The sequence below is a fragment of the Jaculus jaculus genome, chromosome 6 (genome assembly GCF_020740685.1).
Source record: "Jaculus jaculus isolate mJacJac1 chromosome 6, mJacJac1.mat.Y.cur, whole genome shotgun sequence".
NCBI lineage: Eukaryota > Metazoa > Chordata > Mammalia > Rodentia > Dipodidae > Jaculus > Jaculus jaculus.
Genome location: NC_059107.1, coordinates 91,060,710 through 91,086,582, shown reverse-complemented (window position 1 = coordinate 91,086,582; position 25,873 = coordinate 91,060,710). Strand labels below are relative to the sequence as shown.

The following is a 25,873-nucleotide window of genomic DNA, read 5'->3' as shown; positions in this document are numbered from 1 at the left end:
TCCATAAGTACAGATAATAAACCATGATAATTCCTTCCTCCCTCACAACCCCACTGTCCATCATATCCCCTCTCCCTCTAAATCAGACTCTTTTATTTTGATGTTACCATCTTTTCCTCCTATTTTAATGGTCTTGTGTAGGTAGTGTTGGGTACTGCAAGGTCATGGGTATCCAGGCCATTTTGTGTCTGGAAGAGTGCATTGTAAGGAGTCCTGTCCTTCCTTTGCTTCAAAAATAATCTTTTTTTTTTTTTTTAGGTAGAAATAATAATTCTTCCTTCAATGCTGGATTTCATTGTAGTTTTCCACCCATCCAGTTCTAGCTCTTCAGGAGGGGATGCACTAGTCTTCCTAGAATAGGACAAAGCACAGGTATTTTGGGAGATATGTATCTCTGCAGAATCATTGACTGTAAATTCCTTCTCTTCCTAAGAAAAGTAAATGGCACCAACTACCTGGCAAAAGGTATCAAGAAAGTGACATTTAAAACCCATTTTGAAGAAAATAGACAGCTAAGAAAACCCTGGAAGCTTACACATGCCTAGGCTTCCTATACTTGAAGGCTTAGTGCACATGGCTCATAAAGCCATCTTGTCGCAGCAGTGTCACCTCAGGAAGCCCGGCCGAAGAGCGCACTCAGCTCACGGGTCGATGCCGGAAGTCTAATCTATTTAAAAAAAAATATGTATGTATGGGGACTGGAGAGATGGCTTAGCAGTTAAGACATTTGCCTGTGAAGCCTAAGGACCTAGGTTTGATTGCCCAGTACCCATGTAAGTCAGATGCAAGAAGTGGCACATGTGTCTGGAGTTTGCTTGCATGGCCAGAGGACCTGGCATGCCCATTTTCTTTATCTCTGTGCCTCTTTCTCCCTCTCTCTCAAATAAATAAAAATAAGTTTGTGTGTGCATGTGTGCATATGGGCATGGTTGCCACACTGCATGTATAAAAGTTATAGAATAAAGCTGGTCGTGGTAGCGCACGTCTTTAATCCCAGCATGCAGGAGGCAAAGGTAGGAGGATTGCTGTGAATTCGAAGCCACCCTGAGAATACAGAGTTGATTCCAGTTCAGCTGGAGCTAGAGTGAGACCCTACCTTGAAAAACAAAACAACAAAAAAAGTTACATAACAACTAATGGTGCCTGTGTTCGACCTTCTTTGAGATAGTTTCTTTCTAACTTTTTTTTATCTTGAAGTAGGGTCTTGCTGTAGCCCAGGCTGACCTGGAGTTCACTGTGAAGTCTCAGGGAGGCCTCAAATTTATGGCAATCCTTCTACCTTTGCCTCCTTAGTGCTGGGATTGCCACCATGCCTGGCTGACCCCTTAATTTTTTTTTCCTTTTTTTCTCAATTTTTACTAACATTTTCCATGACTATAAAAAAATATCCCATGGTAATACCCTCCCTCTCCCCCCACACTTTCCCCTTTGACATTCCATTCTCCATCATATTACCTCCCCATCTCAATCATTGTACTTACATATACACAATACTAACCTATTAAGTACCCTCCTCCCTTCCTTTCTCTTCCCTTTATATCTCCTCTTTAACTTACTGGCCTCTGCTACTGAGGTGTTTTTTTGTTTGTTTGTTTGTTTGTTTTTCCTTTTTTGAGGTAGGGTCTTGCTCTAGCTCAGGCTGCTCTAGGATTCACTGTGTAGTCTCAGGGTGGGCTTGAAACTCATGGTGCTCATCCTACCTTTGCCTCCTTGTAGTCTCAGGGTGGGCTTGAAACTCATGGTGCTCATCCTACCTTTGCCTCCTGAGTGCTGTGATTAAAGGCTTGTGCTACCATCCTTGGCTCTTCATCTTTAATTTTTTTTTAATTTTATTTATTTGAGACAGATTGAAAGAAGAGTGAGAAAGAGAGAATGGGCACACCAGGGCCTTCAGCAGCCACTGTAAATGAACTCCAGATAGATGCATGTGCCACCTTGTGCATCTGGGTTCTGTGGGTCTTGGCAAATTGAACCTGGGTTGTTTGGCTTTGCAGGCAAATGCCTTTACTACCTTGTTACTGTTTTCTTGTGCTTTGCTAAATTCTTTCTTTTTATTCTAGACATGCTGGTGTTTACACAGCTGAAGAAGTGGCTCTTATTATGCGCGAGAAGCTAATTCGTTTGCAGTCTTTGTACATTGATCAGTTTAAACGGCTACAGCACTTGCTCAAGGAGAAGAAGCGCCGGTACTTGCAAAATCGCAAAGTTGAACATGAAGCTCTAGGCAAGTTTAATGAAGTTCAGTTTGCTTATCTTATAGCCAAAGATTTCTTTTCTCCTTTTTGTTAATTTGGAAAAGCATCCTTGATAGATTGCTTTGCAAATTGCATCATGACTCCAGCCTGGACTACTTAGTGAGTTCCAAGCTGGTCTATACCACAGACTGAAATCCTGTTAAAATAAAAACAAACTTTTGGCTTTTGTGACCATCTAGGTAGCAGTCTTCTGACGGGCCCAGAGGGACTCCTGGCCAAAGAAAGGGAGAATTTGAAACGATTAAAATGTCTTCGGCGATACCGCCAGCGCTATGGAGTAGAAGCCTTATTACACAGGCAGCTGAAGGAACGCAGAATGCTGGCCACAGATGGTGCTGCCCAACAGGTAGTTTGTTTATATACCTTTGGGTTTTTATATTTACTTTATTTAGCTAAATTTTGATGTAAGTATGGTTGTGGGCATGTGGGTGGCCAGATGACCACTTTGACTGTTAGTGTTCCTAGTCTTTTTTTTTTTTTTTTTTTTTTTTTTGGTTTTTCGAGGTAAGGTCTCACTCTAGCCCAGGCTTACCTGAAATTCACTCTGTATTCACAGACTGACCCCGAACTCTCGGTGATCCTCCTACCTCTGCCTCCTGAGTGCTGGCATTAAAGGCATGTGCCACCACATTGAGGTAGATTTCTAAGTTCTTTGGTTCAGAGTCCTCAATTCGGAAATTGGCATGACTTAAGCCTAAGTGGCTTGAGAATCTTGTTTTAAAAAATGATAAGAGCTTGCTACAATGGTGCATGCCTGGTTATTACAATATTTGTTTGGAGAGTGGGCCAGGAATCATGAGTTAGAAGCCAGCCTGGCTACATAGTGAGACCTTATGAATGAATGAATGACATATGTATGTATATACATATCACATTGCTAGAAGAATAGTAGCAGTTGAATGTCAAGGAGTAAGATGGATGGGAAGTTGTATGTTCATTCTTACTGGATTTGTTGCATCACATGAATTTGTACTGGTTTTGTGTCACTGTGAAACAATATGCAACTTAAGAGAGGAAAAGTTTATTTTAGAAGTTTTAATCCATCATATCCTAGAGAAAGAACATGGTAGAGCCCAGTAGTTCACATCGTGTGGTGGCTAGGAAGCAGATAGGACCTTTATTTTGGCTGTTTTCGTATTTACAAGCACTCACCAGACCCTACCCTGCTTAGCTTCTGAGATCAGATAAGATTGGGCCTTTTTAGGATGGTGTAGTCTAGGCTGTTTCCTTCTTTGTTCCCTTTATTTTATTTGTGCCCTTAAGCCATAGAATGGTGCAGACCATGATCAGGGTGGGTCTTTAGCCCTTTAGTTTTTTCTGAAAAACACTCTTGCAGACAAAAAACAAAGGTATGTTTCACTGGTCTGTGCCCTTCTCAATCCAATCATTTGACAGTTTTATTAGTTCTTCTTTCATTGCTGTGACTAAATGCCTGACACGAAGTAACTTAAGAAAGGAAGGGTTTCCCAGCACTCGGGAGGCAGAGGTAGGAGGATCACCGAGAGTTTGAGGCCACCCTGAGACTACATAGTGAATTCCAGGTCAGCCTGAGCCAGAGTGAGACCCTACCTCGAAAAACTAAAAACTAAAAAATAAAAATAAATAAATAAATAAAAGAAAGGAAGGGTTTATGATGTCTTACAGTTTGCGATTACAATCCATCATGGTAGGAAAGCATGGTGGCAGGAGTTTGAGGCAGCTGGTCACATTCAGTCTATAGTGACAAAATAGAGCATGGTGAACACTGACCTTGGCTAGCTTCTTCATTTTTTAAAAAATAAATTTATTTTTATTTATTTACTTGAGAGGGAGAGAGAAAGAGGCAGAGAGAGAATGGGCACACCAGGGCCTCCAGGCCATTGCAAACAAACTTCAGATGCATGGCTTATTATGTGGGTCCTTTGGTTTTCCGGGCAAATGGCTTAACTGCTAAGCCATCTCTCCAGCTCATATTTTTTAAAAAGATATTTTACTTACTTACTTGAGACAGAGAAAGAGGCATCTTGGGAGAGAATGGGCAGGGCTTTCAGCCTCTGCAAACGAACTCCATATGCATGTACTATCTTGTGCGTCTGGCTTACGTGGGTCTTAGGGAATTGAATCTGGGTCCTTTAGCTTTGAAGTCAAGCACTTTAACTGCTAAGCCATCTCTCCAGTCCAGCTTCCTTTTTGTTCCCCAGGTAGGGTTTCATCTAGCTCAGGCTGACCTGGAATTTACTAAGGAGTCTCAGGATGGCCTTGAACTCCTGGTGAACCTCTTAACCTCTGCCTCCCAAGTGCTGGAATTAAAGGCCTGTGTCACCATGTCTGGCCTTAGCTTCCTCATTTTTATACAGTCCAGGACCCTCATCCTATGGAATGGCTCTACTTATGGTAGGTCGTCTTCCTATCTCATTTTAATCCAATCTAGAAAATCCCTCATTGAGGTGCCCAGAGAATTTGTTTCCATGGTGATTCTCAGTTCCATCAATTGATTCACCATAACCATAAGGGTGCTGTTTGTTTGGCATGGTGATATGGGTATAATTCCTGGGGAGACTAATGCAGGTGCATCACTAGTTTAAGGCCAACCTGGACAAGACCCTATGTCAAAATAAAACATAGTGGCTGGAGAGATGGCTCAGCAGTTAAGGCACTTGTCTACAAAGCCCCATGTTCAATTCTTCAGGACCCACATAAGCCAGACGCACAGGGACACACACGTCTGGAGTTTGTTTGCAGCTGCCAAAGGCCCTGGTGCACCCATTGTCTCTCTCAATTAAATAAAAATAAAAGAATTAAAAAAAAATAAAAAGTCAAAAAAGGTTAGGTGTGGTGGCACACTTCTTTAATCCACCAGCACTTGGGAGGTTGAGGTAGGAGGATCTCCATAAGTTGGAGGTCAGAGTAAATTTCAGGTCAGTTTGGGCTAGAGCAAGACATTGTCTCCCAAAACCCCAAAATAAAAGGAAACAACAGAATAACAACAAAAAAAGTAAAAGGGCCGGGCGTGGTGGTGCACCCCTTTAATCCCAGCACTCGGGAGGCAGAGGTAGGAGGATCTTCGTGAGTTCAAGGCCACCCTGAGACTACATAGTGAATTCCAGGAGAGCCTAAGCTAGAGTGAAACCCTACCTCAAAAAACCAAAAAAAAAAAAAAAAAGAAAAAAAAAAAGAAAAGAAAAAACAGTAAAAGGGCAGCTGGGAATTCACAGTGGTAGAGTAGTTTCCTTGAATACTTACAGTCCTATATTCAGTCAGTACCACCTTTTCCTTCCCAAAAAATTGTTGCTAAAAGACAAGTTAGTTGGTTAATTGGGCTGAGGATATTAGAGCATATGTATATGGCCCTTCACACATGAAAAAGTTTGAGAACCATTAGATTGTCCCTCATTATCTGTGAGGGATATTTTCTGAGACCCCCCCAGTGGAGGCCTGAAACTGAAGTTATCAATCCCTGTACATAACCATGTTTATTCCTACATGTATATACCTACAGTAAAATTTACAATTAGGCAGAATAACAACAGTCTTGAATAAGGAAATAGGGCAATTACAGTAATATAAAGTAATAAAAGCTGTTCAAAACTTCAGAATTATTTAAACTTGAAACTTTCCACTTAATATTTCCAGACCTAAGTTGAGGGCAGGTAACCTAAGGGACAGACAGACTGTTGTATTGCATTTGTATAATATGGACAGGTGTATTTAGGATTAAGTAACTTGAATTCTTTATATGTGAGGTTTTCAGTTTTATGTTCTTTTGTGAGATATTGGTAAATTGGTGTGTTGAATTTTCTGTCCTTTATGAATGAATTTATGTAACTAAATCATTATAACTACCAGTTATATGTTGTTTTGTGGTTTTACTTATGTTTTATCTGTTTCTTCAATTTTAGGCCCATACCACTCGTTCCAGTCAGAGGTGCTTAGCCTTTGTGGATGATGTTCGTTGTGCGAATCAGTCTCTTCCAATGACCAGACATTGCTTTACTCGTATCTTTTTTAAAATTGTTTGTCAAACTCTTTATTTGCTAGTTAGATGAAGGCTAGTGGGAATCAGCTTGCTTAATTGAAAATATTGTTTCCTTTGGCCCTGAATCAAGGCCGGCAGTTGGCTGAAGCTGTTGGTTTCAAGCAGGAGCCTAAAGAAATGTCTTTCTATGGTCTGTTGGCCATTTCAGAAATTTGGAAATGCAATGGTCAATTCATTAGAAAGAAACATCTGGCTGGGTGTGGTTACCATTCTCTGATCCAGCACTTGTAAGGCTGAGGCAGGGATTGAGAGTTTGAGGATAGTCTGGGCTATATACTGAGACCCTGTCTCAGAAAAATAGCCAAAGAAACAGCTGAGTTGTGGGTGATAAGTGTGGGTCAATAAATTAAACTTTAATTTTATTTATTTGCAAGCAGAGAGAGATAGAAGAGGGAGGGAGGGGGAGAGAGAGAAGAAAGGAAGGCATGCTAGGGCTGCTAGCTGCTGCAAATAAACTTGAATGCATGCTCCACTTTGTGTATCTTGCATTACCTGGGCACTGGGGAATGGAACCTGGGTTGTTAGGCTTTGGCAGGCAAGTAGAAGCCCTGTTTATAGTCTTAGTTCTGGGATTCTAAAATCCAAAATTACTCATACAATACTTCAACTGTCGAAAACTGATTTAGTTTGTTCATTAAATTTACGTAAGAGCTGGGCTTAGTGGCACATAGCTTTAATATTTCCAACACTTTGGAAGCTGAGGTAGGAAGATTGCCAAGAGTTGAAGGTCAGTCTGGGCTAAATTGGAACCCTACCTAAAAAAAAATGCAATTTTCCAATTTGTACATCATTTTAAAATAAAAATCTCAATAATAAAAAAAAAAAATACCAACAGCTGGGTGTGGTGGTACACACCTTTAATCCTAGCACTTGGAAGGCCAAGGTAGGAGGATCGATCACCATGAATTTGAGGCTACCCTGAGACTTCATAGTGAATTCCAGGTCAGCCTAGGCTAGAGTGAGAGACCTGACCTTGAAAAACCAAAACTTACCAAAACCCAAAAAGCAAGTGTTCAGTAGTAAGAGAACTTCAAAAGTAGATTAAGTTATGGAAAATGGGCTTCTAAACACAGTGGAAATTGATGCTTTTTGTAAAGCAATTTAAAAGCACTTACATTCTTTCATAAGGTAGTTTCTGGGAATGTAAGATAAATGCAGTGTTTACCAAAAAAAAAAAATCTAATTGGAGGCAGCCTTAAAATGTTTAGAAAGGAAAGCTGGGCATGTTGGCGCATGCCTTCAATCCCAGCACTCAGGAGGCAGAGGTAGGAGGATCATTATGAGATAAGAGGCCTCCCTGAGACTGCATAGTGAATTCCAGGTCAGCCTGGGCTAGAGTGTGACCCTATCTTGAAAAAACAAAAAGCAGACAAACAAAAAAAAATGTTAAGAAGGGGGAGTGAAAATTAAGGTGTAAAACCATATGTAATATCTTCAGGTATTAAATATTCAACAGACATTATGAATGAAGGTGATGGTGACAGAATACACAGTTGTATAGATTACATAATAATTGCATGCAGCTAAATAAGGGAAGGAATGTAATACAGAAAATAATTTTTGCATGATGGGAGTAGAATCCCATTTTTTCCTCTACTAGTTTATATAAGAACAAGGTATATAAGAATACTTTCCTTTTGGGGCTCTTTTTTTGTTTTGTTTTTTTAAGGCAGTGTTTTAAGCCCAGGCTGACCTAGAATTCACTCTGTAGTCTCAATGTGGCCTCAAACTCACAGCAGTCCTCCTGCCTCTGCTTCTGCCGCTGCCTCCTGACTGGGATTAAAGACGTGTGCCACCATGCTTGGCTCTCTTTTGGGACTTTTAAAGAGGACTTTGGTTTTAATAAAGAGAAACCTATTTTGCATATGTGAAAGACTATTTTATTGTGTACTGTTTATTAGAATATGTTTTAAAAAGAAAGTTGAAATGTATTTAAAAAGGGAAGTGTTTTGCCTCTTTGCTCTTTTCCTCTCTACTCCATAGTTGCTTGAGTACCCTTCCTTAAGTCCTTACCCCAGAGGAAGATGCAGCTACCATTGATGACCTATTAGCTCTTTACTGTGGTTTAATGGACACAGCACTGGACTGAAAGTGAAGGACCCAGACTCTAGTTGTAGGTCAACCTCTCCCCTGCCCCTCCCATTTTGGTATGTTCATGTGTGTGTTTGGGTGTGCCATGGCTTGTTTGTGAAAGTTGGAGGATAATTTTGGGGTCCTTGCTTGTTTGAGGTAGGGTCTCATTTTTCATGGCTGCTTTCACCAGGCTAGCTGCCCTGTGAGTTTCAGGGAAATTCTCTTGTTTCCATGCCTTCTCCTAGGTGCGGCCTTCATACCTTTTATGTGTTTTCTGGGATCCAGGGTAATGCTCCTGTATCCACTGAGCCATCTCCAGCCCATACATTCCCCTTTTAATCTTTCTGATGTAATCTGAAAGAAGAGGGGAGGAGGGCTGGTAGTGTTAGGCTATTGTGGTATCAAGCAAGACTTTAATCCCAGAGAGGCGGAGGTAGTATTTGAGGCCAGCCTGGGACTACACAGTGAGTTACAGTTCACCTTGGGCTAGAGTGAGACCCTACCTTAAAAAAAAAATAAAAGAGCCAGGCGTGGTGGCTCGAGCCTTTAATCCCAGCACTTGGGAGGCAGAGGTAGGAGGATCGCCATGAGTTCAAGCCCACCCTGAGACTGCAGAGTGAATTCTAGGTCAGCCTGAGCTAGAGTGAGACCCTACCTCGAAAAACCAAAATAAAAAAAGAAAGAAAAGAAAAAGAAGCAATGACTGTTCTACAGCCATTATTTTCTTCTCCAGAAACTTTCATTGGTCTGAACATAAACTGAACTGTTAAAACAATAATTCTCCCCTGCCCTTTCCACACATGTTGGCTTTTTTTTTTTTTTTTTTTTTCAAGGTAGGTTCTCACCCTAGCCCAGGCTGACCTGGAATTCCCATGGAGTCTCAGGGTGGCCTTGAACTCTCGGCAATCCTACCTCTACCTCCCGAGTGCTGGGATTAAAGGTGTGTGCCATCCTGCCTGACTTACATGTTGGCTTTTATATTAAAAACAAAAGTCTGAGGTTAGAGAGATGGGTCAGCAGTTAAGGCATTTACCTGCAAATCCTAACCACCTGGATTGACTCAGTTTCGATTTCTAGTGCTTGAGGCCCTGGTGCTCCCATTCTCTCTTGTCTCTTTTCTTTCTGCTTGCAAATAAAAATATTTTAAAAATATATAATGTAGCTGAGCATGGTGGCATGCACCTTTAATCCCAGCACTTGGGAGACAGAAGTAGGAGGATCTCTGTGAGTTCAAGGCCACCCTGAAACTAGTGAATTCCAGGTCAGCCTGGACTAGAGTGAGACCCTACCTCAAAAAAAAAAAAAAAAAAAAAATATATATATATATATATATATATATATATATATATATACACACACACACACACATACACACATACATATGTATATATATGTATATATACACACACACATACATACATAAGATTGGACTTTTTAAGCACAGTAGGTATTTTGTAGGTTTTTCTAGCACATGGTGCAAATCTGCCTCTAATATTCAAGTGTTATATATACTTACTTTGATCATTCAATAAATACTTTGTAGTATGTACTTTTTCTTTAGGGTAGTAGTTCTTTTTTTTAAAATTTGTTTATTTTTATTTATTTGAAAACAACAGACAGAGAATTAGGCAGATAGGGGGAAAGAGAGAGAATGAGCACGCCAGGGTCTTCAGCCACTGCAAACGAACTCCAGATGCGTGTGCTTATGCATCTGGTTAATGTGGGTCCTGGGGAATTGAGCCTTGAACTGGGGTCCTTAGGCTTCAAAGGCAAGCGCTTAACTGCTAAGCCATCTCTCCAGCCCTAGAGTAGTGGGTTTTTTTTTTGGTTTTTCGAGGTAGGGTCTCACTCTGGCTCAGGCTGATCTGGAATTCGCCATGGAGTCTCAGGGTGGCCTCGAACTCTCGGTGATCCTCCTACCTCTGCCTCCCGAGTGCTGGGATTAAAGGCGTGCGCCACCATGCCCGGCTAGAGTAGTGGTTCTTAATGAAAGCTGTTTTGTCCTGTGTATATGTGCACAGAAATTGTTGGTTATGATAATTTGAGGATGAGAGAGAGAGAGGTGCTATTAACAGCTGGCAGATAAAGGTCAGGAATGCTGCTCAATATTGTACATGTAACAAAAAATTATCTGGACCACAATGGAAGTAGTGTCACAGTTGTAAAATCCTGCTTAGTGATTTCCAAGAATGGCTTAAAGAAATAGCTTATTTGGTTAAAAAAGTGCTTCCCAAGTGCTAGGATTAAAGGTGTGTGCCACCATGCCTGACTTCATTTTTTTTAATCTTTAAACTCTAAAATATTTTAAAAACTTTTTTGTATTTAATTTTTATTGCAGAGGGAGATACAGAGATGGGGAGGGAGACTGGGCATACCTCTAGCCACTGCAGACAAACTCCAGATGCATGTGACACCTTGTGCATTTGGCTTACATGGGTCCTGGAGAATTGAACCTGGTTCCTTTGGCATTGCAAGCAAGTGCCTTAACCATTAAAGCATCTCTCCTGGTTTTTTTTTTTTTTTTGTTTTTTTTTTTTTGAGGTAAGGTTTCACTGTAGCCCAGGTTGACCTAGAATTCACTATGTAGTCTCATGGTAGCCTCAAAATTCACAGTGATCCTCCTACATCTGCCTCCCGAGTACTGGGATTAAAGGTGCGTGCCATCACCCCTGCCTGACTTTTTAAAAAATATTTTATTTATTTGAGAGAAACAGAAACAGGCAGAGAGAGAGTGGGCACGCCAGGGCCTCCAGCCACTACAAAGGAACTCTAGATGCATACGCCTCTTGTGCATATGGCTTACATGGGTCTTGGGGAATCAAACTTGGGTCCTTTGGCTTTGCAGGCATGCATCTTACTGCTAAGCCATCTCTCTAGCTCCCTGTTCTTTTTTTGATGTAGGGTCTCAATCTAGCCCAGGCTGACCTCGAACTACATTGATAATCCTACCTCTGCCTCCTAAGTATTGGGTTTAATGGCATACACCACCACACACAGCCCTACTGTAATATTTTTAAAATATTTATTTGTAAACAGAGATACAGAGAGGAGATAGAATGGGCATGTCAGGACCTCTAGCCCCTGTAAATGAACTCCAGATACATGTGTCACCTGTGCACCTGGCTTTACCTGGGCACTTGGGAATCGAACCTGGGACCTTTGGCTTTGCAGGCAAATGCCTTAACTGCTTAGCCCCAACCTTAAAATTTTTTAGATGAGCCAGATATGGTGGTCCATGCTTATACACCCAGCTGTGGGAGGTAGAACTAAGATGATCAAGGAGTTCAGGGTTACTTCTTAGCTATATACTGAGTTTTAAGACCATTCTGGGCCATGTGAGACTGTTTTAAATGTATCCCCCTCTGCCCCCTCCCCAAATGGGAAAAACACCCATAATCATGGTACACTTAATTTACAGAAAACTATTTTCTTGTTAAAAGTAAGCCCAAGTTTGGGCTGGGGAGATGACTCATTTAAAGGCACTTGCTTGGAAAGCCTGCCAGCCTGGGTTCAGTTTCTTACTCCCCACATAAAGACGTTTACACAAAGTGGAGCATGTGTCTGGAGCTCTTATCTGTTTTCTTATTTTCTTTTTTTTTTTGAGGCAGGTTTTCACTCTAGTCCAGGCTGACCTAGAACTCACTTTGTAGTCCCAGGCCTGCATTGAACCCAAGGCAGTCCTCCTACCTCTGCCTTCCTGAGTGCTGGGATTAAAGGCATGCAATAACATGCCCAGCCTAATTTTTTTGTTTTGTTTTTTTTCAAGGTAGGGTCTCACTCTGGCCCAGGCTAACCTGGAATTCACTATGTCTCAGGGTGGCCTCAAACTCATAGCGATCCTCCTACCTCTGCCTCCCGAGTACTGGGATTAAAGATGTATGCTACCACGCCCGGTTTACCTAAATTTGTTTTTAAATTTTATTTGCTTAAAAACATTACTGGTGGTTTTTGTTTTGTTTTGGATACGGTCTCTCTCTAGCCCAGGCTGACCTGGAATTCATCTTGTAGTTTTAGGGTGGCCTTGAGCTCATGGTGATCCTTGGCTTCCTGAGTGCTGGGATAAAAGGCATGTGCCACCACACCTCGCCAACTAAAGATTGTTTGTTTTTTTTTTTTTAAGATATTTTTATTTTCAAGCAGGGAGAGATAGAAATTAGAGAGAGAGAATAGGCACACCAGGACCTTCAACCGCTGCATGGCTTTACGTGGGTACTGGGGAGTCGAACCTGTGTCATTAGGCTTTGTAGGCAAGTGCCTTAAGTGCTGAGCCATTTTTATATTCCCCTAAATTTTTTTTAAAAGACCTGTGAGTCAGGTTTGGTGGCTTTTAAAAAATTTATTTATTTGTTTGTTTGTTTGTTTATTTATTTATTTATTTGAGAGAGATAGAGACACAGAGTGGCAGATAGAATGGGTGCACCAGAGTCTGCAGCCATTGGAAATGAACTCCAAAAGCATACACCACCTTGAGTATCTTGCTTATGTGGGTTCTGGGGAACTGAACCTGGGTCCTTTGGCTTTGCAGGCAAGTGCCTTAGCCCCTAAGACATCTCTCCAGCCCAGTGGCTCTCAGTTTTGATTCCAGCACTCTGGAGGCTATTGTAGGAGAATCACTGAGTTCAAGGCCAATTTGGGCTACAGAGTGAGTTCTAGGTCAGCCTGGGCTAGAAGATGACCCTGTCTGTCTAAAAAAAAATAAGGGCTGGGGAGATGGCTTAGTGGTTAAGGCACTTGCCTGCAAAGCCTAAAGACCTGTGTTTGATCTAATTCCAGATCCCACATAAGCCAGATGCACAAGGTGATGCAAATGCAGGGTCACACCTGTGCACTAGGTTGTGCAAGCGTTTGGAGTTTGATAGTTGAGTCCCTGGTGCACAAATTCTCTCTTAAAAAAAAAAAAAAAGATCAAAAGACCTGCAACCAATAAGTCCAAATTTAAATTGTGGAAAAATAACTACTTAGTAAAAATTTCAAGAAATGTTAATGCTTAGCCGAATATGGTGATGCACACCTTTAATCCCAGCACAGGGAGGATTGCTGTGAGTTTGAAGCCAGCCCAAGACTACACAGTGAATTCCAGGTCCTCCTGGGCAAGAGCAAGGCCTTATCTTGGAAAAAAAAAAAAAAGAAAGTTAATACTTGTGTAAAATGTATTTTGATTTTGTTGCATAATAAAAACTCATTTTATATACTCAACAGTTTCAATTTTCATTCAACCTACAGAGTTTCTTGTAAACTTTGATGTATATCCCTTTTTAGCCTTCATTCTTAGCAAAAATTATTGTAGTGCTCTTGGAGTATTCCTGGGATTATTTCTTTTCCCTAGTCCTCAAGCAAAATTGGCTTTTATTCCTTAAGATCATATCAGACTTCTATACTAGCACCCTCTCAGGATGATAGTGAAAATTAATGGAGTTGTTTTTACCTCAATATTGTACTGTCTCAGAGAAATGTATCATGTTATTAGAAAAAATGTGTAAAATTTTTTTGCAAACTTAGCCAGTCTGTTCAACAACAGAAACTACATTGTGTCTCTTGATACAATTGGAGAGGCTTCAGCAGGTGCTGTCTTATATTTATTGTCACTTGTTTTTTCTGAGTGTTTGTTTCTCAGGAGTGGTACTGCTCTTTGTTTAGTACTGCTATATGTAGAACAGGATTAGTATCCTGAAAAGTAAGTTGAAGACTATAAATTAATGGTGGAGCTAAAATTAGATGCTAGTAATTGACATTTATTTTAAGAAGTAACTTTAAACTTTAACTCATTGCATTTGGTTTTCTGTAGGTAATTGCTACTACATTTGATACAGAAAAGTAGTCCAGACTGAGTTTTGCATGACAGACAACTGCACCAGACTGTGTACCTCCAATAGGTCCAGTTTCATTTTCTTTAACCATTTTCTACAGATATTTGTCAGGATACAAATCAGGTTCTCTTCAAATGCTGCCAGGGATCTGAAGAGGTACCTTGCAACAAACCAGTTCCTGTAAGCCTCTCTGAAGATCCCTGCTGTCCACTGCATTTCCGGTTGCCTCCTCAGATGTATAAGCCTGAGCAGATACTGTCTGTGCCAGACGATCTGGAAGCCGGCCCCATGGATCTGTACTTGAGTGCTGCTGAGCTTCAGCCCACTGAAAGTTTACCACTGGAGTTCAATGATGTAAGTTAGAGAAGCTGTGTCTGATTAGCCCTTGAGAGAAAGCCTTACTTGTTTTTTGTTTAGTTAGGTTTTTCGAGGAAGGGTCTCACTACCCCAGGCTGGCCTTGAACTTAAAGTGACACCCCTACTTTAGCCTCCTGAGTGCTGAGATTACAGATGTGAGCCACCATACTTGGCTGAAACTCTCCTGTTTTTTTTTTCCAGATTATTAATATTAATTTTTATTTTAAGAAACCCCTTTTTATTAATTGTGAAATAGTTGGTGTCTTGTGGTTAGGAGAATTGATAAAGGTCTATGGTTGAATTTGTTAAGAGACATGCGTGTTTCCTACATCTCCCCACCCAGGCTTAAAAATTTTTTTTTTAATTACTACTTTTTGCTTCTTTTTTTCTAGTATGGTCTTGCTCTAGCCCAGGCTGACCTGGAATTCACTCTGTAGTCTCAGGGTGGCCTCAAACTCACAGTGATTCTTCTACCTCTGCTTCTTTTTTTTTTTTTTGGTTTTTTGAGGTAGGGTCTCACTCTGGTCCAGGCTGACCTGGAATTAACTCTGTAGTCTCAGGGTGGCCTTGAACTCATGGCAATCCTCCTACCTCTGCCTCCCGAGTGCTGGGATTAAAGGTGTGCGCCACCACACCTGGCTACCTCTGCTTCTTGAGTGCTGGTTGTAAAGGCCTGTGCTGCTACATCTGGCTTTTTTTTTTTTTTTTTTTTTTTGAGGTAGGGTCTTGCTCTAGCCCAGGGTGACCTGGAACTCAGTAGTAGTGCCAGACTGGCCTTGAACTCACAGTGATCCTCCTACCTCTGTCTCCCAGGTGCTGGGATTAAAGGCGTGTGCTACCATGCCTGGCTTGTTAGACATTTTTAAAAGCAAAAACCAAGCTCATAAAGCTATATTGTTAAAGAAGCATAGAGTCTCTTATGAAATGGATTTGGTGAGCAAATCCTTTTAACTCTTGAATGAGTACTGTTTTTAATCAGTGGCATGGATCATAGGTTGTCATCTTATTTGAGTCTTTGTAGTGCCTTAGGCCCTGAATCAAGACTAGTTTGCTGTAGTGGTTGGGTTTCAAACAGGAGACAAGAATGTGATATCTTCCTTTTGTCTGTTGGCTAATCAGTATCTGCAGGAATGGCTAATTAATTTGGAAGAAACATAGAATATAATATCTTTATTTGTTTAAACAGAATGTTTGAACTATATTAAGAATTAGGAAGCCGAGCCAGGCATGGTGGTGCATGTCTTTAATCCCAGCACTTCGGAGGCAGAGGTAGGAGGATCGCCATGAGTTCGAGGCCACCCTAAGACTACATAGTGAGTGAATTCCAGGTCAGCCTGGGATAGAGTGAGACTCTACTTCCCCTCCAAAAAAGTATTAGGGGTGGCTGAGTATGGTGGTACATACCTTTAAACCTAGCACTTGGGGAGGCAGAGGTAGGAGGATCCCTGTGAATTCAAGGCCACTCCTTTATTTATTTATTTATTTTTGGTTTTTCGGGGTAGGGTGTCACACTAGTCCAGGCTGACCTGGAATTCGCTCTGTCCTCTCAGGGTAGCCTTGAACTCACGGTGATCCTCCTACCTTTGCCTCCCAAGTGCTGGGATTAAAGGCGTGTGCCATCACGCCCAGCTAAGGCCACTTTTACACTACGTAGTGAATTTCAGGTCAGCCTGGGCTCTAGAGCAAGACTCCACCTTAAAAAACAAAACAAAAATATTAGGGATTTAGTGGGCCATGTGGCACAGGCAGCACAGGTCTATAATCTCAGTTACTTGGTCGGCTGAGGCAGGAGGTCATAAGTTTGTGTTTTTCCCTAAACTACAGAGTGAGTTCACAGCTAGTCTGGGCAACTTCATAAAACTGTCTCAAAATAGAAAGCCAGGTGAGGAGGACTTGGGATATTGCTCAGTGGTAGAACAATTCCCTAGCATATGAAAGGCCCTAGGCTTAATTCCTAGTGGGCTCTTCCCCCCACCAAAAAAAATCAGGTGCTTCCTTTGGGGACAGGGACTTAATCAAAACAGTATTTAAGCCAGGTGTGGTGTTGGACACTTTTAATCCCAGCACTTGGGAGGCAGAGGTAGGAGGGTTGCCATGAGTTCAACGCCACTCTGAGACTGAAATCCAAGTCAGCCTGGCCTAGAGCGAGACCCTACCTTGAATAAACCAAAGAAAAATAAAACAAAAACCCAGTTATTTAATTTTTAGACTGTTTTTAGTTGGTTGCTTTGTAGTAGTTTAAACACTGGTCAGTCTTATATCACCCAGTATTTTCATGTTGATTTACACCTATGCTGATTAATGTGTAAATTCATCAGTGGTGAAGTTTCAGGGTAGCCTTAAAACTCACGGTGACCCTCCTACCTCTGCCTCTCAAGTGCTGGGATTAAAAGTGTGCGCCACCACTCCTGGCTTGAATATACTTTTTAAAAGAGATTTTATCTTATTTGAAAGAGAGAATATGAGTGTGCCAGGGTCTCCAGCCACTGTAAATGAACTCCAGATGTATACATCAATTTGTGTATGTGGCTCATGTGGCTCCTGGGAAATTGAACCTGGGTCTTTAGGTTTTTTAGGCAAATGCCTTAACTACTAAGCCATGTCTACAGCTTGAATGTACTTTTTTAAAAAAACACTGTTTATTGTAATAGAATATGTATAACAAAATATATCATTTCAGCCATTTTAAGTATATAGATCAGTAGTATTAACACTAATTGTGGGGCCTGCTGGACTGAGTTTGATTCCCCAGTACCCATGTTGAGCCAAATGCACAAAATAGCACATGCATGTGGGTGGAGTTTGCCTGTTCCAGCAAAAGTTCTTAGTATACCCATTTTCTCTCTCTCTCTCTCTCTCTCTCTCTCAAAAAAGCATTGACTATTGTACAACCATTATTTTTTTCCAAAACCTTAAGAGATTAGACAACAAAAAGTTTTTAGTACTTTACAGTTTATTTCATTTGTTGAACATTTTAGTAAACAAGGGAGAGGGAGGGACCTGAGAATTGTTTTGAGGCTTGTTGAAAATATGCCAACTTTAGTTTGCCGATTTCTTTTTCTTAAACTTTAATATAGGCATTTATATTTAACTTATATATAATTTATATAGATCTTTAAAATTTTTTAAAATATATTTATTTGAGACGGGAAAAAGGCAAAGAGAGAGAGAGAATGGGCGCTTCAGGCTGTCCAGCCACTGCAAACAAATTCCAGACACATGTGCCCCTTGTGCATCTGGTTTGCATGGGTTCTGGGGAATTAAGCTGAGGTCGTTTGGCTTTGCAGGCAAATGCCTTAACCGCTAAGCCATCTCTTTAGCCCATATATATCTTTTAATACAGACTTTGCTCTTTCTTTCCTAGGACTTGGATGTTGTGGGTGATGGTATGCAGTGCCCTCCATCACCCTTGCTTTTTGATCCTTCTGTAACCCTTGAAGATCATTCAATCAAAGAAATTGCTGAAGGCCCAGTGGGTATCTTGACCTTTGAAAATCAGTCTCACTTAAGGTTCCCTGCTGGTTAGCATGAACTCTAGGGAATGGGGATGTTGTCAGAAGTAAAGTAGAAAGGTGCCCTACGTGGGGCACTGGCTTTCTCTCAGTGAATACCATATAAAGAAAATACCTTTTTTAAAAAACTGTTATTTTAAAACAGGATGTGGTGGTCCATACCTGCGATCCTAGCATTTAGAAGGTGGGTGCAGGGGGATTATAATTTCAAAGCCATCCTTTGCTCTGAACAGAAATCATGGCCTTTCTGGTAGGATCCATGAAACCCTGATTCTAAAAACGTGGGGCTAAGGATATAGCTCAGTGGGTAAAGTGCTTGCTAAATAAGTGTTAAGATGCAAGTTCAGATCCCTGGCATTCCTTTAAAGCTGGATGCAGTTGTGTGTCTGTAATCCAAGCATTCTCACAAGATGGGAGGCAGAGAATGGAGATTCCTTGGAAGTTGTTGGGTCTGCTACCCTGGTGTACATAGTAGTAAACAAAAGACTCTGCCTCAAGTACAGGATGGAAAGGGAGGAATGATACCAGTGTTGTACTCTTGACCATGCACAAAGATTGTAGAGACAAGATCCTTTTCTGGCTAGAAATGTAGCTCAGCAGTAGAACTCTTGCTTAAAACACATGAGGTTTGGGCTTCAATATGTGGTACTAGCCCTCCAAAGTCCCTTTTAGTTTATGATTGCCCCATGGGTCCTTAATACTCAGTAGAGTAGGATTTAAGTTGATTTGAATGGAAGGTTGAGACAATATAGGAAAATTGTACTTTTTAAGGGATAGTTCATCATTGTTATTGTTTTCATAGTAGGATTCTAATGGCCCTGACTGAAGACCAGCAGTTATATAATAGCTGGTGGTTTCAAACAGAGGCCTAAAGAACTTTCTTCCAATTCTCCCCCTTTTGGGCAGTTCTGGAACCTCAGTAGAGAATGGCTATTTCGTTTGGAAGAAACAACTCACATCTCTTTCCTGTTGGAAGAGCCTCAGTAATGATATGTGATTGTCAAGATTGCTATTGGGAAAGGCAGCCACCCAGAGTTCATTTCTGTTGTTATTATTGTTATGAATAGGCAGTGTTAAGTCAGAGCCCATCTTTTTTTTTTTTTTTTTTTTTTCTTTTTTTGTTGTTGAGGTAGGCTCTTACTTAGCTTAGGCTGACCTGGAATTCACTATGTAGTCTCAGGTAGCCTTGTGCTCATGATAATCCTCCTACCTCTGCCTCCTAAATTCTGAGATTTAAGGCATGTGCTGCCTCGCCTAGCTTAAAGCCCATCTTTTCATGAGTTTCTAACCATGTGCCTTTTTTTCTTTTCATAGGGCCAGGTACAGATGGCTGGAGATGGGTGCAGATCCCATGGATCTAGAAATTCTGAGAAAGTCTGTGCACCATTCCCTCAAAGTGGATTTACTACTGCAAATGGGAAACTAGAAAACACTTCTGTCAGTTGACAGCTTGTTCTGGGAATCATTTGGTGGATTTGAATTGTCCAATCTTCAAATAAGTATATCTGATCATCTCACTAAACAGGAAAAAAAAACCCTAGATTGCATTGTTTTTCTTCAGGGTTATTGAGTGCTATAGACAAGCATAAAACCAAATTTGTGTGGAATAGACCAGCAGTATCTGAAAGTTAAGGATTTCTTTGCAAGAAGCATGAGGGAAACCCTGTCTGTGTATCTTTTGTAATGGGAGTTCCTAAGTCAAATAGGAATCTACATAATTAGGTATGAGAGGCTATGTTTATGAATGGTGCCCTTGAGGTGTTGATTACCCCAGTGTCTGGTTATCTCTATTGAAATACCCACATTTTAGCTTTTCCACAACTCCACATAATTGGGCAATCTGATCACTTTTTCTTGGTGAATTATGACTACAAGAAAGTAGTTACTCACAGGAATGGTCTCTCCTTAACCATCTAGCTTTTACTCTGTTAAAACAACCAAGGGACACAGAAATGTTGATAGCATTAAACCATCATCTTTGCCTATCAGATGACCTGAAAAGGGTTTTGCAGGGGTTCTCTTCATTGCTGTTACAGAGTATCTGAGATTTAAAAAATAATATGTTTTTAGGTCATGGTTTCAGATTCACCTCAGAAAATCTATTGGCCATGAAAGTAAATTTTTTTTTTTAATGTAAAAACAAAGCGTTTATTCAGCAGAATCAGCCAGCATGCAAGGGGCAACCATTCATACAAAATGGTGACATGAAAGTATTTTTTTTGTTGTTGCTTGTGGGTGGGGTGGGGTGGGGTGTATGCACATGTATGTGCACTTTGTGAAAGTGTTTATAGAGGCCAGAGGAGAACATGTCAGATGTCCTTTGTCACTCATCTGCATGGTGAGTTTACTGAATGTTGTAGCTGGCATTTTCTTAGTATTTTTAACTTAACTTTTTTTTTTTTTTTGGTTTTTCGAGCTAGGGTCTCACACTAGTCCAGGCTGACCTGGAATTCACTCTGTTGTCTCAGGGTGGCCTTGAACTCATAGCAACCCTCCTACCTCTGCCTCCCAAGTGTTGGGATTAAAGGCGTGCGCTACCACACCCAGCACTTAACTTTGTTTTTAATTGACAACTTCTATAATTATAGGCAATAACCCATGGTAATTCCCTCCTTCCTCCCACTTTGTCCTTGGCAGTTCAAATCTCCATCATACATTTTCCCCTCTCAATTAATCTCTCTCTTATTTTGATGTCATGATCTTTTCATCCTATTATGATGGTCTTGTGTAGGTAGTGTAAAGCACTACAAGATCATTTTGTGTCTGGAGGAGTGTGTTGTAAGGAGTCCTAGCCTTCCTTTGGTTCTTACATTCATTCTGCCACCTCTTCCACATTAGACCCTGAGTCTTGGAAGGCGTAGTAGAGATGTTTCAGTGCTGAGAACTCTTTGGTCACTTCTCAGCACTATGGTGCCTTCTTAGTCATCCCAAGGATACCACCATCTGAAAAGAGAAGCTTCTCTAACAAAAAGTCAGAGTAGCATTAATATATGGGTATGAACATTAAGAGATGTGCCTACTGGGCACTTTGGTAAGCATAATGTATACATTTAGCCAGACACCAGCAGACGTTAACCGTAGGGCTCATGACTACCCCTGTCATAGGTTTTCAGTATCAGGCATGTATTCCCTCCCATGGAGTGGGCCTCCATTCCAGTTAGAGAGCAGTTGGTTTCCCCCATAACAGACATACCACTATTGTACCCATTTGCTCGTTTGGCCTGACTGGCCAAATATAAGGCTTGCAGTGTCCACTGTTGAGTCTCTCCACTGATGACTTCTCTCCCTCCCATTGAACTGTATGCAGCATAGCTTTTTCCGTCTTCCTGTCAGCTGGTCTTCACGAGGGGGTTTTCAGCTCAGCTCAACTCCAGCAGGATTTCTCAGGACCTTGCAGCCCAAGTATGTGGAGTCTTCAACAATAGGGTCTTACCGTCTATTCCTAGTGGAAACCAAGGGACTTGGCAATAGCCTATAATGTTTTAGTGGCATCAAGGACCTTCCTGGCCAACAACTAACTGGAAGGTATCCTATCCCTGGCACTGAAAATTTTCTGATACAATCTGTGGCTTCTGATAGTTCCGTTGTCCAAAAAAGTAGGTTTCTATATGACTTAATCATACACTTTTAGATTTTGATTAGCCCTCCCCCCACTCAGTCTCTTCCCCTGACCTCACTTAGGCCTTTCCACCCCCATTAATCTTTTTCTACTTAATGTATATACAATACCATCATTAAGTCTCCCCTCCCTCCCTTTCTATTTCCTTTATATTCCCTTTCTAGCCTACTGGCCTCTGCTACTGAGTTTTATTCCAACTCACGTAAAAGTCCAGTCATTTATAGTTAGGATCCATATACATAGAGAACATGTGATGTTTGGCTTTCTGGGCTTGGATTACCTCACTAAGTATAATCCTTTCCAGATCCATCCATTTTCCTGCAAATTTCATAATTTAATTTTTCCTACTGCTGAGAACTTTATTGTATAAATGTGCCACATCTTCATTATCCACTTGTCAGTTGAGGGACATCTAGACTGGTTACATTTCGTAGCTATTGGCAATAGAGCAGCAATAAATATTGTTGAGCAAGTATTTCTAGGTAGTGAGAAGAGTCCTTAGGATATATGCCTAGGAGTGATATGTATAGCTGACATTTTCTGTCAGCTGGCCACCCAGTGAGCTCCAGCGATTTTCTAGTCTCTGATCCCCACAAAAAGGATTATAGGCAAGCATGGCCACACCCAATTGTTTTCATGCGTGCTAGGTATGCGCCTTTGGTCCCCGCACTGGGGAGGCAGAGGTGGGGGGATTGTTGAGTTTGAGGCCAGCCAGGAACTGTAAAGTAGAGTGAGTTAAAGGTTAGCCTGGGCTAGAGTGAGACCCTACTTTGAAAATAAGCTGCTTTCATCATGCCTGAAGGTACTGTGCAGGCCACTGGTGGGGAAATAGCAAGTCTTTCCCAGCTGTGGACCTTGCATGTTAACAATACTGACGTGCCAGGCAAGGTTTGTCCACTGATGTAATAGTGGCATCACTTACAGGGGTAACCAGTTTCTGATTGGATTTGAAGCCCACTCCACAGGAGGGAATTAATACTATAAACCTGATCAAAAGCCCTTAGCTTTGGAAGTAATAGGCATTGGGTAAGCCTACTATTGTTTTGGTAAATGGACATAGCACTCCACTTTCTTATTATGTTTTTACTCATAGATTAGTTCTGCTCTCAGCTTTGGTCAGTAGCAGCTTTTTGTAGCAGAAGCTGGTTAATGCCAGGACGTACAGCTGGTCAAAGTGCTGAGAATAGGGCTGGAGAGATGGCTTAGCAGTTAAACACTTCCTTCTGAAGCCTAAGGAACCAGTTCGAGGCTAGATTCCCCAGTACCCATGTAAGCCATCAAGGGGGCACATGCATCTGGAATTCATTTGTAATGGCTGGAGGCACTGATGTGCCTATTCATTCTCTCTCGCTTTCAAATTAAAAAGTGCTGAGAATAAGCGACTCAGCCCTAAGCAAGACATCTGAATTATTCCCTGCAAGACGAATAGCATGGAAGAAGAAAGGAAAGAATGTAAGAGACAGGAAGGGACAAGTGCTGTGGAATGTTATCTTATGGACTTAACATTGCTGTTGCACTCACGAAATTACACCAGCTGTGGTTACCTATGCAAGATAGAGCTAGTTAACACTCCCATCATGAATGGAGAAAGTCATGAGAACCTCCCTCTCCTTGAGTAGCTACAGGAAGTGATTGTTGTAGGGAAGGGCATATCCACTGGTAAATTGCCCATAATCCAGTAAAAGACTAGTTGGGAAGGTGTTCAACAAAAGGGAGATAAGACATTCTAGGTGAATATGATCAAAATATACTATATATCATTTACTATCATTACTGGAACAAAATAACCCCATCAGAATGAACAAAGGGAAAAGTTTATTTTGGCTTAGAGTTTTAGAAAGTAGAGTCCATCATGAGGGCTGGAGGGGGTCATGGCAAACACAGGAAGTTGGTGTTAAACATCAGGAAGGAGAGTAGAAAACAGTAAGCTTGGCCTGGCTATAAGGCCTCAAGGCTCACCTAAAGGTTCCACAGCTTCTCCAAGTACTGCCACATGAGCCCATTTATGGAAGGATTGCGGTAAAACCACCACAATATACATGTATGAAATAATCATAGAAGTACTAATTTTAGCCCTCAAACAAAATGCTAATTAAAAAAATTATTTTTGTATTAGAGACAGATTGAGAGGGAATGGATGCACAAGGGCCTCTAACCACTGCAAACTCCAGACATGTGTCACCATGTGCATCTGGCTTACGTGGGACCTGGGGAATCGAACCTGGGTCCTTAGGTTTCACAAGCAAGTGCCTTAACCGCTAACCCCCTCCTCCCCCCAGGTAAGGTCTAGGCTGGCCTTGAACTCACAGTGATCTATCTGCCTCTTTAATCCTGCTGGGATTAAAGGCGTGTACCTCCACGTCAGCTAAAATGCTAATTTTTTTAAAAATCTTTTTCTCTTTTTTTTTTTTTTTTTTTTTTGAGGTAGGGTCTTGCCCTAGCCCAGGCTGACCTGGATTTACTGTGTAGTCTCAGGCTGTCCTTGAACTCACAGTGATCCTCCTCCTGCCTCATATATGCTGGGATTAAAAGCATGTGCCACCATGCCCAACAGAAAACCCCCCAAAACTTGTTGAATTATTTTGTGGGCTGAAGAGATGGCTTAGCGGTTAAAGTGTTTGCCTGCAAAGCCAAAGGATTTTGGTTTAATTCCCTAGGACCCATGTAAACCAGATGCACAAGGTGGCGCATGCGTCTGGAGCTTGTTTGCAGTGGGTGGAGGCCCTGGTGCACCCATTCATATTCTCTCACTTGCTCGCTCTCCACCTCTCCAGCCCTTTTTTTCCTTCATGTTGACCATCTATTCTCAAGGATACCAAAGATGTTAGGATTAGATTATTATTTTTTTCTTGGTAGGGTCTCACTCTGGCTCAGACTGACCTGGAAGTCTGAAGTCCCAGGCTGGCCTTGGACTCAAAGCAGTCCTACCTCTGCCTCCCAAGTGCTGGGATTAAAGGTGTGCACCAGCACATCTGGTTTAGACTTTCACTTGTGTTTTTTCGGGTTTGAGGTAGGGTCTCACTCTAGCCCGGGTTGACTGGGATTCACTCTGTAGTCTCAGGGTGACCTTGAATTCACGGTAATCCTCTGCTGCTCAAATGCTGGGATTAAAGGCATGCAAGGCTGTAGAAAACCTTTTTGCAGATGCGCCATTATTAGAATAGTCAGTAAATTTTATTTTTGTTTGAAAGTTATTTTATTTTATTTTATTTCGAGGTAGGGTCTCTAGTTTAGGCTGACCTGAAATTCACTATGTAGTCTCAGGGTGGCCTTGAACTCAGCGATCCTCCTACCTCTGCCTCCCAAATTCTGGGATTAAAGGAGTGCGCCACCACGCCCAGCTTTGAAAGTTACTTTTGAGTAGCCCCCTTATGTAGGCTTATTTTTGCCAAGTGTTTAGTACATTTATATTTCTAGGGATTGCTTAAGAGTTATTTTTGCTAGCTTCTACTGTAAAAACTTCAGCTAAAGCTTGTCAAGGCTAGTATCGCCTGGGGTCACGCTCGGCTTTGATGCCCTATTCCATGTTAGCCCCACAGTAGTATATAACTAAGTCATTTTAAAATTGTGTCCAAAAGGTAAAATTTTAATCCTAATCATTACTGTGTTCTGTATGTGAACAAAAGACACTGTACGGAATGTAGGGTTTAAAAGGGATAAAACTCAAGGAGGCAAGATTCTTCTGTTCTCACTTTATATATCTCAAAGTGCCCTTAACATTCAAAGACTCCAAAAATTAAAACCTACTCCTGGCCTGGAGAGATGGTTCAGTGGTTAAAGGTACTTTCAAAGTTGGCCAGTCTGGATTTGATTCTCCAGTGTCCACATTAAAAAAAAAAAAAGCATATGCAAAAACAAAAAAACAGACACACATAAAGTGGTGCATGCCTATGGAATTTGTTTGGTGACAAGCCCATTCTCTGTCTCAAATAAAATATATATTTAAAGACCTACTCTTGGGTTGGAGAGATGGATAAGCAGTTAAGGCAATTGCCTCCAAAGCCTAAAGGTCCAGCTTTGATTCTCCAGTACTCCAATAAATGCACAGATGCACAAAATAGTGCATTCATCTGGAATTTGTTTGCAGTGGCTGGAGGCCCTGATGTGCCCATTCTCTGTCTTCTCTCTCTCTTTGCAAATTATTTTAAAACTACTCTGGCTGGAGCAATGGCCTAGCAAGCAGTTAAGGCCTGCATAGCCAAAGGACCCATGTAAGCCAAATGCAGAAGGTGGCC

At 41.3% G+C, this 25,873-nt stretch overlaps 1 protein-coding gene and 3 non-coding genes across 9 annotated transcripts in view; all 4 read left to right on the top strand.

Annotated features, from left to right (window-relative positions):
• The window catches only part of Kansl2 (KAT8 regulatory NSL complex subunit 2), a 30,660-nt gene extending 11,101 nt beyond the window's left edge, over positions 1-19,559 (top strand). For 3 of the 6 annotated variants that reach the window (XM_045153453.1, XM_045153455.1, XM_045153458.1), the window contains 6 exons: positions 2,061-2,224; positions 2,435-2,601; positions 6,134-6,230; positions 14,251-14,504; positions 17,872-17,979; positions 19,334-19,559. In XM_045153453.1, the coding sequence (XP_045009388.1) occupies positions 2,061-2,224; positions 2,435-2,601; positions 6,134-6,230; positions 14,251-14,504; positions 17,872-17,979; positions 19,334-19,465 (922 nt within the window). In that variant the 3' untranslated portion in view covers positions 19,466-19,559. Of the gene's footprint in view, positions 1-2,060; positions 2,225-2,434; positions 2,602-6,133; positions 6,231-8,288; positions 8,418-14,250; positions 14,505-17,871; positions 17,984-19,333 lie in introns of those variants that run through there. The other 3 variants (XM_045153454.1, XM_045153456.1, XR_006637799.1) reach the window with 3 other exon arrangements.
• Positions 6,325-6,461, top strand: LOC123461936. Its single transcript, XR_006637981.1, has one exon. It is a non-coding gene; the product is annotated as a small nucleolar RNA SNORA2/SNORA34 family (small nucleolar RNA).
• On the top strand, positions 15,534-15,665 carry LOC123461938. The gene has a single exon (XR_006637983.1). It is a non-coding gene; the product is annotated as a small nucleolar RNA SNORA2/SNORA34 family (small nucleolar RNA).
• LOC123461937 lies at positions 18,832-18,973 on the top strand. The gene has a single exon (XR_006637982.1). It is a non-coding gene; the product is annotated as a small nucleolar RNA SNORA2/SNORA34 family (small nucleolar RNA).
• Positions 19,560-25,873: the final 6,314 nt, after the last annotated feature.